Raw genomic sequence first — 14,109 nt, 5'->3', positions numbered from 1 at the left:
AATTTTAGATTCCACATTTCTTTTTCCAAAAAGCACATTGTCCCTGGAGCCTCAAACAGAAGCCATTTGCTCCCCAGATTTCTCAGGCACTGATTTTATCCTCAGTGGTCAATTCCAATCATCTTCACCTCTGTTCTACAAAACCCTTGCCACCTGTGCCCGCTCCCCTAAAAAAAAAGCATGTGGAGAAGAAAAAAGGGATAAATTTCTAGATTTTCTTCCTAGTTCTCTTTTGCCCAGGAAGAATTGCTAAACATTGGCCACTATTTAGAGAGATCAAAGACCCACCCTTAGACCCACAGCTAGGGTGAAATAATACAAAGTTGGCTGAGGATAAAGTGCCCCCAAAGGGCTGAAACAACAGGTACCATTTATGTAAACTCTCCTCACCTGCAATGAACTTAGACTATTAGGGTTAGTTAGTCTGATCAGTGGACAGGTACTGATGGGCCAGTGAAGAGATAACTGCAGCAGCCCCCCACTCCCGACTCAGAGGGCCTTCCTGGGAGGGAGAGGCCCTGAAAATGAAATGCTCCCTAACATTAGATTGGTACTGACCTAAAAATGAGCATTCAAGTGACAGAAAATCCTGTCTTCAAGACATTAGGATTTATTGAAAAACTACATACATATTAAAACAACTTTATACACATATCCCACATTACAAGATTACAAATATACAAACATGAATTCTGTTAAAGATAGAATCTTGAGTATTAAAAAACTGTAGAAAACCCACACCCTAATTTCATCACTTAAATTGGTGTTCCCCATCTCCAAATAAAAAACCGAAACAATCTCATCCAATTTCCCAAGTCCAGCTCCTGAATGAAACTGTAACATTCATATGAAATGTTTATCCAAAGCAGCACTAATGTTCAGGTTTGAGAGGGAAAAGTCAATTTAAACTTCTGAGAGCCCCAGGGTAACTTAAGGAAGAGGGGAATGATGGAATTCTCCTAATGACATTTTTATTAAACTCCATGGTGGTCTCTCAACATTAGTAATGAAATATTAAAATGTCCTGAATGGTCAGAGCATTATGCTCACTCAACCCAGGAGATGCGATAAATAATGGTTATATTTCTTCTTGTCAGATAAAAGAAGGAGGGTCCTTGAGAAACAGTGTTTCAAATTGAGAATTTAGTCCCAGGAGAAATCTCTTGTGCTCCACAGAGTAATAGGGAGACACTGGGTGCAACTCTTTATCTTCATTCCACACCTAAGAAAATTAGGGGTAAGGTATTTTAGAATCTATACCAGTTTAAGTCCTTATTATAAAGGCAACAAAGGTCATTTAGAAATTTGAAGCAGCCTTGGCAGGAAAATGGAAGGGGCAAGCCTAATACAACAGTCCATTTGTTGTTTCCTAGGTCTCAGTTTAAGAAGTCTCTCCTTCACTGAGTCCTGGTCACCATGGTAGGGATCTGCAGGTGTGAAGGAATCATTCTTATACTTGTGCCACTTTCTGTAATTTTCTGCAGCATTATGCTTCCTTCCTCCTGCTCTTCCTCCTCCAACCACCTCTATCAAAGAGGTGTCAACCCAAGAAGCTGCTAGAATATAATGTTAAATGTTTAATGAAGGAAGTGAGACTTCAATCAAATATTACATAAGTCGATGTTGGGGACACTGAAGAATTAAGATTAGTGGGCAACCCAAGAAATAATATTAGGAAAAGGAAAAGATGTCCAGAGCCATGTAGTAGAAAAACTGGAATCTTTGTTCATAATCATAATGCATTAATTATGAAGGAAGGAGAGTTCATCAGTATGAGCATCAATTCCAACCTTCAGTGTCAGAAACTTCTCAAAATAGTCTCAGCATAGGTGTTGGGACCCTTTATAGTGTTAGCTTTCTAAATATTTGAAGATGCTTCGCTTCATTCCTGGGGTGCTATCTTCTGTTCTGAGGCGCTTAGGAGAAGGGGATGTCATTAACGATGGACCTCTTCTCCTCACCTAGAGAACAGAGAGGAAGTCAGGGCCAGCTTAAAACCCTCAAATAGGTACTTACTTACCTCCAGTTAGCTCTTAAACAACTCAGTTGAATCATGGATGATTCACAACAGAAAATAAAGAAAACAATATAAAAATTTTCCGACAAGTTTAAAAGCTAATTACCTATTGGGGGTAGCAATTCCCCTGTACGTCACTGGGGAGCACAGAATTATGACACTGTAGCATAAGTTATTAGACCAGAACTTTTGTATTTTAATTAAAATAAGTAAATTTTGCCTTGGAAGGTACCATGTTAGTTCTCAACTTCCTTACCTGAGGCTTAGATGATTCCATTGCTGCCTCAGCCTTGACAGGAGAAAGTGTATGAAAGACAAAGTTTCTTGAATTTCGGGGAGCACTAGGGTTGCAATCAGAAAGAGCAGCCAGTTTCTGAAGCACAGCTTTGGGCTGGTTTAGCAGCGAGCCTGTCTTCAGCTAAGAAATGAAGAGTTATCTGATATTAAATCCCAAATTCCAAGGAAGAACAAAAAGTTATTTACCTTCTCTGCTCCCCTACAGGTATTAAAGGGACATATTTCTACTCTATTTAAGTAAAAAAGAAATAGCAGGCACCTTTGATATTCTCATTTCCTGTGGCCACCTCCCTACCTTAGGGAGGCTATTCTCTTAGCTTGACCTGGGCCTTTAAAACCTGTACACCAAGACTATCAGACTGACAGAGTTTCAACCAACCTGGTGAGCACTTCCAGGTTTGATGGCTTCAAAAGGATCACTGAGTGGAGGCTTTGATTCCTGAATAACCACAGGGCGTTTAGCTGGAAAGAAAAGACAGAGAGGACTGTTCTAAGCAAAGGTAGGCAGAATTACTTTTACATATAAACATGCTAAGAAACCTCATAACTAAACCAATGAGCTAAAACAAAGGAACTTTTTCATTACTCTGAGCCTTAGATCATAAAGCAAAAGCAGCTATATAAACCCACAAGCACAATCTCTGCTGCCCAATAGTCTAAGATTCAAGTATTTGGTCTCTTCCAACCTCTGTGACAGTATTAGATACAAGCTTAAAACTAACCTCCAATAGCTCCTGAAGGTTCATGTCACTTCTAAGGCTTCAGCACTAACAATTCAAGTGGCTAGACCCTAAAGAGATATAAGAACTCACCATTCTTCTGCAGTGCTTTTGCTGTAACTTTCTTGGCTAGCATCATAAACTGACTGTCTTCCCCAATTTCTTTTTCTTCTTCTTCAGCTGTAATTTTCCCCTGCTGTGCCTGAAAATAAAAACCATACAGCATTAACATAAAACTCCATAGCTTCCCTAAATAGCATAGCCTGGGTTGTGAAGCTAGGTTACTGGGATATCATTTGTTTTCGTCTTTGCAATTTTCGCTGCTTTAGGAAAAAAAAAAGTTTTAGACAAATAAACCTGAAGATAATTGCCCATCATCATTTATCCTTCTCAGTGCAAAAAAAGATTCAAAGGGCTAGCAAATGGCCTGGGGTTGTGGCTCAGTGGTAGAACATTTGCCTAGCACATGTGAGGCACTAGGTTTGATCCTCAGCACCACATAAAAATAAATAAATTAAAAAAGGTACTATGTTCAACTAAAAAATAATATTAAGAAAAAAATATATAAAGGGGGCTACTAAATGTTGACTAAGATTTTGAAACAATCATGTTAAGTTAAAAGTGACTGGGTCCCCTTCTTTTGATAAACTAAGGTCAGAATAGGGAATTTTTTTTTTGCAGACTTTCTACCTGGTCTCGAAGCCATTGCTCTCGTTCAATACGCTCCTTTCTCCATTTGGCTTCTGTTTCATCAAGCTGTTCTTCAATCTGATCATCATCAGAGTCTCTGTGGAACAAGTCCATCTGGGAAGCATCATCTAAAGCAAAAAGTTAAGTTAATCAGACAGATGAAAAATAAATCCCTATCAAATACTGAACATTGACATAAACCTTTCCCACCCACTCATAGAAAACAATGGTTATGTCAGGCACGGTGGTGCATGCCTGCAATTCCAGGGGCTTGGAAGGCTGAGACAGGAGGATCACAAGTTCAAGGGCAGCCCCAACAACTTAATGAGGCTCTAAGCTACTTAGTAAGACCCTGTCTCAAAAATAAAAAATAAAGAGGGCTCAGTGTTTAAAACACGCCTGGGTTCAATCACACATCCAAAAAAAGAAAACAATGGTTATAGCTAAGTCCACTGGTTGTCATTTGCCATCTTAACCTAGACCAAATATGTACATCAGAACCTTTTTTTGTTTCTTTTGTATGTATATGCTACACAAGATAGTCAAGTGCTCTAGCACTGAGTAAACATTCTCAGTGCTGAAACCATTTGTTTCCAAAGATAGCAACCAAGATACCTATATTTTTCCACCGGAATTTTCTTGTTCGCCCAGGACCATCACTGTGCAGATCCCCATCAGCAAGGTACCTCTCTTGGTATAAACGTAGTTTTCGTTTATCATCATCCAACATTGTTTTCCTACAACAGGAGAAATAAGGTGTTCAAAACCAGGACGATTCTGGCTGATTTTAGGGCCTGCCTTAAGAAGCATCCTGTTACTTAGAATTATTGGGATACTAACATGTGTATTTTCTTGATTTGACTTTGTAATTCCTCATCAGAAGGAAGTACTTCATCAATTACATCCTCTTCATATTCATCAATATCTTCCCCATCATACTCATCTTCACTTCCCACGTCACTTCCTGACACCTCTGCTTCATCCTCCAGGTATTTCTTCAATCTCCTGGAAAATAATTTTCAAGATTAGAAGATACAATAATGATTACATACACAGAACATGGACACAATAAGAAAAACAGAACACAGAGTCACCTATAATAACAATATGCATAAACTTAAGAATGTATTTTGATAATATCTAAAATAATGTTTTCTAAAATGTTTAAAGATGAGCCAGGCGTGGTGGCACATGCCTATAATCCCAGTGACTCTGGAAGTTTAGGTAGGAGATCACAAGTTCAAGGCCAGCTTCAGCAAATTAGCAAAAACCTGTCTCAAAATAAAAATTTAAAAAGGTCTAAGGATATAACTCAGTGGTCAAGTGCCCCTGGGTTCAATCCCCAGTACCAAAAAAAAAAAAAAAAAAAAAAGTTGGTCACTTAGAACATTCCATATGCCAATAACTGCTTTATAGTAATTTTAGGAGTGGGTACTATTATTTCCTTCATTTTACAGTTGATAAAAGAGAATAATCAGGACATGAGGAGACTAGAAGCAATGACACTAGTAATGTTATTAGTTCTGGAAAGAATTATAGACGTTTACCATAGAAATCACCTAAGGAGATTCACAGAGATTATACAATTTACCAAAGGTCACAGAGCTAGGAGATACAACAGCCTGAATTCAATCTAGGCTGGGTAACCATATTAGGAATACCTGTTGGAAAATTAAACTAGTTTGTTATGCATTTAAGTATATCAGGTTTTAGGAAATGGTATGTTATAGCAAGGTCATATACTGGGATCTTCTTACAGCTTATCAAACCTTGACCTGCTCTCAAATTAGAGGCAAAACTAAAGAGAAGAGCTCCTGGTAATCAAAATCACCTCTAGTTACCTTTTCTAATTTCAGCTCACCATAAAAAGTCGGTTACCATTCTGGGTTCCAAGTTCTATTGTATATGGTGACAAGAGGAAGAACTTTGGTTTCTTCTGAAGGCTGATTTTTATCAAAGAGTTTTAGACTATTTTTTTTTTTTTAAAGCTAAATTCCTCTAAATTCAACTCCTGGGGAGTTCCTTAGGGGCTTACTAGTCACTAAGTTTCCCAATCTTCCCATCCACCTTCTTTGAGCATTCAACTTTTAGCTTTATAAAACTTACATCTAAACAAAAAGCTCTGTAGTAAAATAAGGCTTAAGAATCATTTCTCTAGAAACTCTACAGATAGCCTAAAGCTGTATGAAATAGTTAATCTGACAGGTGACAAATTAGAACCGTAAACAGATCTTAATGGAATGGAATGAAGGGCTAAAAGCAACAGTATAAATCTAACAAAGGATCAATACACTATCCTGTACAAGAATTCCAAAAACAATTCACATACTATTTAACAAATTCCTATTAAATTTATGTTTGTGAAACTTTTTTTTTAACATCACAGGGAAACTTATGGATATGCTGAGTGAGGGAAAAGCAAGATGCAATATGAAAAATTTTATAAATCTCAACTATATAAAAATATATATGCCAGGAGCAGTGGTACATGCCTGTAACCCCAGAGGCTCAGGAGAATCTTGAGTTTAAAGCCAGCCTCAGCAATGGCGAGGCGCTAAGCAATTCAGTGAGACCCTGTCTCTAAATAAAATACAAAATAGGGCTGGGGATGGGCTCAGTGGTTGAGTGCCCCTGAGTTCAATTCCTGGTACCAAAAAAAAAAAAAAAAAGAAAAGAAAAAAATATATATGCATAAAAACATTAAGAATAAATTATCACCATGGACACTTTCATATATATTTTGGAAGTAGACATGAGCAACATTTTTTTTTTTTGGGGGGGGTACCAGGGATTGGACTCAGGGGCACTCAACCACTAAGTCACATCCCCAACCCTGTTTTGTATTTTATTTAGAGACAGGGTCTCACTGAGTTCTTAGAGTCTTACTTTTGCTGAGGCTGGCTTTGAACTTGCGATCCTCCTGTTTCAGCCTCTAGAGCCGCTGGGATTACAGGCATGTGCCACTGCACCCAGCCTCTGTATTCTTTTTGATTGTGTGCTTCTTAGTACTGAGGAATGAACCCAGTGGGGGGACTCTACAATCACTGAACTATATCCTGAGCCTTTTAAATTCTGAGACAGAGGCTCACTAAGTAGCTGAGGCTGGCCTCAAATTTGATCCTATAGTTTCAACCTCTCCAAACACTGTGCCCAGACCATTCTATATTCTTTTAAATATACTTAAAATAAACGTTTTACTTTCATGATCAGAACGACAAACATTCCAAAATTCCAAAAATAAAATGGGTCATTTGCCCAAGACTATAAAAAAAAAAAAAAAAAAAAAAGACAGCAATTCATAAAAAATAAGTCCCAGAGAACTTCAGTTATCTACTAGATCCTCAGGATTTAAAGTATGGCTCAGCTCTTAAGATCTTTGGCCATATTATAAGTAGTATACATCTAGTTCAAGGAAATAGCCAGACCACACTTGAAGATAGAGACTATCCAGGATATAAGACTGAAAGTACTGTCACAAGAAATGTTACTAGTTCTGGAAGACACTAGAGAGGTTTAGTATACTCATGACTTAAGGAAAACATGACCATCTTTAAGTACTCAAGAGATGTCATGTGGAAGAAGGATTTTATTTAAACTAAGTTAACCACAAAAACAGAACTACAACCAGCAAATTCAGAAAAAAAATATGGCATTATATAACTCAATTATTAGGGGAACTTTCTAGCAGTTGAAGGAATGGACATAGTACCTACATTTGCCTTTTCAACTTCTCAGATTGCTTCAGGAGTTCTTCCTCATCATCTTCATTACCAGAGTCACTGTGTTCCTCCTGTAAAATCAATTATCACACCCAGTTAAGCAGAATAAGATGTGTCCTTAACAAAAACAGGCTTTATAGAAGTTTAATACTCTCATGTCTTAGGTATATATAAATTTGATGTTATATTTCCTATTTAAAACAAAGCAAAACAAAGGGGCTGGGGTACTGCTCAGTGGCAGAGTGCTTCTCTAGCATGCATAAAGCCCTGGGTTCAATTCCCAGGACCTTACACAAAAAAATTATTATTATTATTTTTTTTTTAAAGAGAGAGAGAGAGAGAGAGGGAGAGAAAGAAAGAGAGAGAGAGAATTTTTTTAATATTTATTTTTTAGTTATCAGCGGACACAACATCTTTGTTGGTATGTGGTGCTGAGAATCGAACCCGGGCCGCATGCATGCCAGGCGAGCGCGCTACCGCTTGAGCCACATCCCCAGCCCCACAAAAAAATTATTAAAAATAGGATTTAGAAACTTCTGCTCACGGGCTGGGGGTTATATCTCAGTTGGTAGAGTACTTGTCTCACAAGCATAAGGCCCTGGGTTTAATTCCCAGCACCAAAAACAAACAAACAAACAAACAAAAAACAAATGCTCACATGCCTCATTATGGGATACTGTTGTTTCTGATAAAATGCTAAACTCGGGATTCTCAAGAACTCAGACAAGAAAGAAATTCCTAAGGGTAGCAAAATATGGAGTTCAGTTATACTCACTTCATCACTATCAAATTCATTTTCATTTGGAACAAGCTGAAAGTCTCCAAATTCTTCCTCTTCATCTTCTTCCTCCCTATAATGCAGATCAATGAACCAACAGATGTTAGAATTTTTTTTTTTGGTTCTGGGGATTGAACCCAAGAGTGCTCTTTCACTGAACTACATCCCCAGCCCTTTTTTATTTATTTTGATATAGGATCTCCCTAAATTGCCCAGGTTGGCCTTGAACTTGTGACCCTTCTGCTTCAGTCTTCAGAGTCACTGGGATTATAGGTGTGTGCCACTGGAAATGGCTTTAATAAAGAAGTTTTGTTTGTTTGTTTTTTAAAAAGAGAGAGTGATGGAGAGAGAGAGAGAGAGAGAGAGAGAGAGAGAGAGGATTTTTTTTAATATTTATTTTTTAGTTATCGGCAGACACAACATCGTTGTTTGTATGTGGTACTGAGGATCGAACCCGGGCCGCACGCATGCCAGGCGAGCGCGCTACCGCTTGAGCCACATCCCCAGCCCATTGTTTGTTTTTTTCAATATTTATTTTTTAGTTTTAGGTGGACACATATCTTTATTTTATTTTTATGTGGTGTTGAGGATCGAACCCAGTGCCCCATGCATGCCAGGTGAGCGCGCTACCGCTTGAGCCACATCCCCAGCCCAAGAAGTTGTTTTTTTTTTAATATTTATTTTTTTAGTTATAGGTGGACACAATATCTTTATTTTATTTTTATGTGGTGCTGAGGATCAAACCCAGTGCCTCACAAATGTGAGGCGAACACTCTCCCTCTGAGCCACAATCCCAGCCCCAATAAACAAGGTTTTTTTTCCGGGGGTGGGGGGGGGTACTGGAGATTGAACCCAGCGCTGCTTTATCACTGAGCTATATCCACTATTCCTTTTTATTTTGAAACAGGGCCTTCCTGGATAGCTCAGGGCCTTGCTGCGGCTGGCCTCAAACTAGTGATCCTTCTGCCTCAGCCTACCAAGTCACTGGGATTAAAGGCGTGAGAGCCACTGTGCCCAGCAATAAATAAGTTTTGAAAGCAAACTACAAGCAACAAGCTAAATTAAGAATTTAAAATATATTATCAACACAAATAATCTCTTCAACAAACCAGAGATAGATATTTTGCCTTTTAAAAAATGTTTTAATTGTGATAAAATACATATAACATAAAATTTAGCCTCCTAACCATTTTTAACTATACAATTTGGTAGTGTTAAGTACATTTACATTGTTATTCAAACAATCAAAACTTTTTTCATCTTTTAAAACTGAAACTCGGGTGGGAGGTGGTGGTACAGGTCTATAATCCTAGTGGCTAGGGAGGCTGAAGCAAGAGTATTGCAAGTTTGAGGCCAGCCTCAGTATCTCAGGGAGACACTGTCTCAACATAAAAAAATTAAAAAGGGTAGGATGTAGCTCAGTTTTACAGTGCTTCTGGGTTCATTCCCCAGTACTGAAAAATAAAAACTGAAACTATACCCAAACAACTTTCCATTCCTTCCTCCTTCCAACTCTTGGCAACCATGATTTAACTTTCTGCCTCTATGAATTTGACTACTCTAAGTGCCTTACATAAGCAGACTCATAACAGCATTTCTCTTTTTCTGACTAGCTTATTGTTCTCAGCATAATATCCTAAAGGTCCATCCATGTGGTATCATGTGTCAAAATGTTTTTCCTTTTAAGTTAAATATGCCATTGTATATACCACATTTTGTTTATCCATTCATATGTCAATAGGTCATGGGGTTGCTTCCATATTTTGGCTATTGTGAACAATGCTGCTTTGAACATGGGTGTATAAATATCTCATGAGTCCTTGTTCTCACTTCTTTTGAGTCTATACTAAGATGGGGAATCACTAGATCAGATAGTAATTCTTTTTTTTTTTTTTTAAATATTTATTTATTTTAGTTTTCGGCGGACACAACATCTTTGTATGTGGTGCTGAGGATCGAACCCGGGCCGCACGCATGCCAGGCGAGCTACCGCTTGAGCCACATCCCCAGCCCCTCAGATAGTAATTCTGTTTATGATGATGATGATTGTATTTTTTCTGGGGACTGAAACAAGGGGTGCTATACCACTGAACTATATTCCTACCCCTTTGGTTGTTTTTTTTTTTGAGACAAAGTCTCACAAAATTGCTGAGATGGCCTTGAATTTACAATCCTCCTGGCTTAGCCTCCCAAGTTGCTGGTATTACAGGTGTGTGCCACTGTACCTGGCTCTATTTTTAATTTGGGGGAATCATCATATTGCTTTCTATAGCAGCCACACTATTATACATTCTCTCCAAAAAACACAAGGGTTCCATGTCCTTTATATTCTCTAACACTACTGATTTATTTTTTATCATAGTCAATGAAGTCAGTACTTCCTTGTGGTTTGCTTATTTATTTATTTGTTTATTTATATGTGGTGCTGAGAATCAAATCCAGTGCCTCACACATGCTAGGCAAGGGCTCTACCCCTGAGCCACATCCCCAGCCCTTCCTTGTGGTTTTGATTTGCATTTCCCTAATTACTAATGATGTTAAGCATCTTTCATATGTTTTTTCTTCCTTTTTAAGTGCTAATTTTCAAAGTATTACAATTTCATTACTATGCAAATATTAAATTCAAATCCATTGTAAGACTCTCTGACAAGATAGCCTCTAAGACTATCAGTTATTACTAAACCTAGAAAACCTGATTCTAGTATTTTACAAAAAGACCAGAACTTCTCAGATTTCCACCAATCTGAGACTCACCTGTCCGTTGGGAAAGAACCTGAGCACAGAGCAAGTGCTTCTTCCATTGGATCAACCATGCTGTTCTCCTTTTCCTGCTTACTCAATTCCAGCGGAGTCAGTGAGGAGGCATCTACATCAACAAGAAAAAAGTTTTGTTACCAAAAATTACAATTTTATCCTCTTTTCTAGCCACCTAAAGACATACCACTCAATACAGTTCCAAGGTAAACTTGCCAAAAACTTCACCATCCATTCATTCAACAAATCCATATTTATGCTTACTATATGCTGAGTACCAGGACAACAGTAATGAACAAAATAGATCTCAACTCTCTCAGAGTTTACATTCTAGAAGGTGTGTGTGTTGGGGGTAATGTGAGCATAGATAGAAAATAAGTTAACATTTATATGGAATTTACTATATCCCAGACATTGTTCTAAATTTTGTACACAAATTAATTATAAATGACATGATATGGACAAAACTAAAGCAGTCTTAAATTGACACTTTACCATTCTAAGAAAGCAAAGATCTAAATGTCAGGAACTACACAGTGAATTCTAACATCATGCAAGATTCCATCATAGTCCTATTTTCTAGGAAATTTTCACCTAAGGATTCATGGATTCTTTTCAATGACACTGACTTAATATATTTGACTCTGGTAGCTGGGCATGGTGTACACACTTACAATCCCAGCTACTTGGAAGGCCAAGGTAAAAGGACTGAAAGTTCAAGGCCAATCTCAGTAACTTTGTGAGACCCTGCCTCAAAAAATAAAAAGGGCTGGCAGTGTAGCTCAATGGTAGAGCACTTATGGGTTCAATTCCCAGTATCACCAAAAAAATGGAGCAAAAAAGAAAAAAAATGTGGCTATAGTAAGCCTGTTGCCTATTGTTGGACATTTACCCTGAGAAGTGAATTTTCCAGAGCAAAGATTTAGAAGTTCCTCCATGTTCTCTTTCTTGTCACTCTTCCTGCTTTGACATTTTTCAGACTGAGATGAAAACTTCCCAGTACACAAATCCAACAATTCATCCATGTTGGCATCCATGGCATTCTCATCCATACTGGCCAATGGCAACTGAGGCTTCAAAGGTTGGTACTGATTTCTGTGGTTTCTAACATTTAAGAACCTATAAGCACAAAGAATAGTGTAAGAAATTTTCTAAAGAAGATGCAAGGTAATAGGTGAAAAACTCTGAATTCATTTCCAACACCACAGTTAGAAGCTGAATTTCAAACCATAAAACAAAAGATTCTAACTTCATACTAATCTAAAAAGGGTAGGGGAAGTTTCATGAAAGAATAAAGTTCTATTCAAAAGGTAAAGTGTAGTCAGGTGCCATGCATGCCTGTAATCCCAGTGATTCAGGAGGCTGACAAGTTCAAGGCAACTAAGCAATTTAGTGAGACCCTGTCTCAAAATAAAAAAATAAAATAAAAAGGGTTGGGGATGTAGCTCAGTAGTAAAGTGACCCTGGGTTCCATACCTTCATCTCCCCCAAAAAAGGAAAATGTAAAGAATAATTGGATAATTTTTGATTTCAGATAATACTAGAGTAGAACTGGTATCATATCCAATAACGTGCCACCAATTCATGAATTCTCAGTCCTACCCAACAATCCTAACAGAGTAGTATGCACACAGAGAAATTTGATGCCCTTTTAATGCAAGATCTATGTATTGCAAATAAGAAGAGATCAAAGGATCAGCATATCAGCAAGAGTTATTTACATTATTTTCTGGATAGACTTTGTTCAAACTTGTAGAATGTAATACTAATGGTCTGTACACCTTCTCCTTCTCATAAGAGAAAGCACAGATGGAGTGACAGAAGCTCACTTTATTTTTAAACAAAATTAAGCAGTACCCAGCACCATTCCCACCCACAGAAACACAAAACTACCTACCCATCTGCATCCAACAGTTGGCTCTGAGTGTCATCTTCTAAACAGAACTGGAAGTCTCCTTCTCCTAGGAAAAGTGTCTTAGGTTCTGGGGAGGCGTTATACAGATCCTGGGAATCCTCTATGGGAAGTGAAGGCTCAGACAGTTTCCCTGAACTCTGGCACCAAAACAAAAACAAACATTAACAAAACATTTCAGAAATGTCATTCAGTGTCATGACAACAACAGAAGTTGCTATTTGCAATATTTCATATATTCTCAGGCAATTGTAGTTGAGAAGGACAATGCATAGCAAAAAGAGGCCTAAAGAAAAATATCTCCAATAAAGTAAGAAGCATGTATTTAATCCACAAAGGGGGTGGATTTTTAAAGCTGAACACACATAAGCTCAGTACCAAGAAGGTGGGAGTTGGTTGGCTGGGACACACTTTATTTAGAAATGTGGGAAGCAAAAGGAGGAGAGAATTAGAAAAACTATTACCACCTTACCTTAGAAGCTGAGCTGACCAAACTGGCTCGAAATAGCCCAGGGGAAGGAGATCTGAATCCTCCTGCTATAGGGAGAAAACTGGTCCCTCGGCCTGTTTGTCTGTTGCAAGGCTGATAGGATGGAATTGTAGAGCCAATCAGCTCAAAGCTGCTATTGTGGCTGCTCTCTTTTGTTAACAATGAACATGAATCATCTTCATCTAAAGAAAGAGAAATATCTTTTAAGTGCAAGAATACAGAAATAAGGGTGGATTGTTTAGGAAAAAGACGAAACAGGTAAAATTCATAGGCAAACCTCTCTAGTCACAGGTTCCAAATCATTATGTTAAATTATAATACTATGATACATTATATAGTCATATTTATTACTGTGAGCTAAGTGACACCTAAAATTTCTCTTCTCACCCTGCCTTAATGCCTATAATCGTTCCTCATTTTCTAATTAAACACCTTCCTTTGACCTACATATAGAAATAATTCGTGTTTCACTCAATCAACATGCATTCACTAGGGGCCTATTAAATGTCCATGGTGCACTATGAAGAAAATTTATGTAAGTTTTTCAAAAATGGGACCAAGAAAATTATTCTAATTTATAAACTCATTGCCACAGGTTAGACCAGAAAGTCTCTAGGATTAAAAAAAGGGAAACTTTGGCCAGGCAAGGTGGAAAACGCCTGTAATCCCAGAGGATAAAACAGCAAGATTACAAGTTCAAAGCCAGCCTCAGCAAAAAGTGAGGCTGCTAAGC

At 37.9% G+C, this 14,109-nt stretch overlaps 1 protein-coding gene across 1 annotated transcript in view; it reads right to left on the bottom strand.

The window, feature by feature from the left end:
- Window positions 1-603: 603 nt before the first annotated feature.
- Window positions 604-14,109, bottom strand: part of CLSPN (claspin) — a gene marked incomplete at its 5' end in the record, with an annotated part of 37,350 nt that continues 23,844 nt past the window's right edge. Inside the window, 13 exons of the mRNA XM_081308768.1 lie at window positions 604-1,961; window positions 2,274-2,435; window positions 2,694-2,776; window positions 3,127-3,235; window positions 3,724-3,851; window positions 4,339-4,460; window positions 4,564-4,728; window positions 7,437-7,513; window positions 8,218-8,293; window positions 10,975-11,086; window positions 11,867-12,093; window positions 12,872-13,026; window positions 13,359-13,558. Coding sequence (XP_081164894.1) covers window positions 1,851-1,961; window positions 2,274-2,435; window positions 2,694-2,776; window positions 3,127-3,235; window positions 3,724-3,851; window positions 4,339-4,460; window positions 4,564-4,728; window positions 7,437-7,513; window positions 8,218-8,293; window positions 10,975-11,086; window positions 11,867-12,093; window positions 12,872-13,026; window positions 13,359-13,558 — 1,727 coding nt within the window. The 3' untranslated portion in view covers window positions 604-1,850. The remainder of the gene's footprint in view (window positions 1,962-2,273; window positions 2,436-2,693; window positions 2,777-3,126; window positions 3,236-3,723; window positions 3,852-4,338; window positions 4,461-4,563; window positions 4,729-7,436; window positions 7,514-8,217; window positions 8,294-10,974; window positions 11,087-11,866; window positions 12,094-12,871; window positions 13,027-13,358; window positions 13,559-14,109) is intronic.

This window comes from Spermophilus citellus (assembly GCF_964194105.1).
Source record: "Spermophilus citellus genome assembly, chromosome: 9".
In the NCBI taxonomy this organism is placed as follows: Eukaryota; Metazoa; Chordata; class Mammalia; order Rodentia; family Sciuridae; genus Spermophilus; species Spermophilus citellus.
The sequence above is the reverse complement of the archived record's forward strand: the minus strand, read 5'-3'. Positions and strand labels throughout refer to the sequence as shown.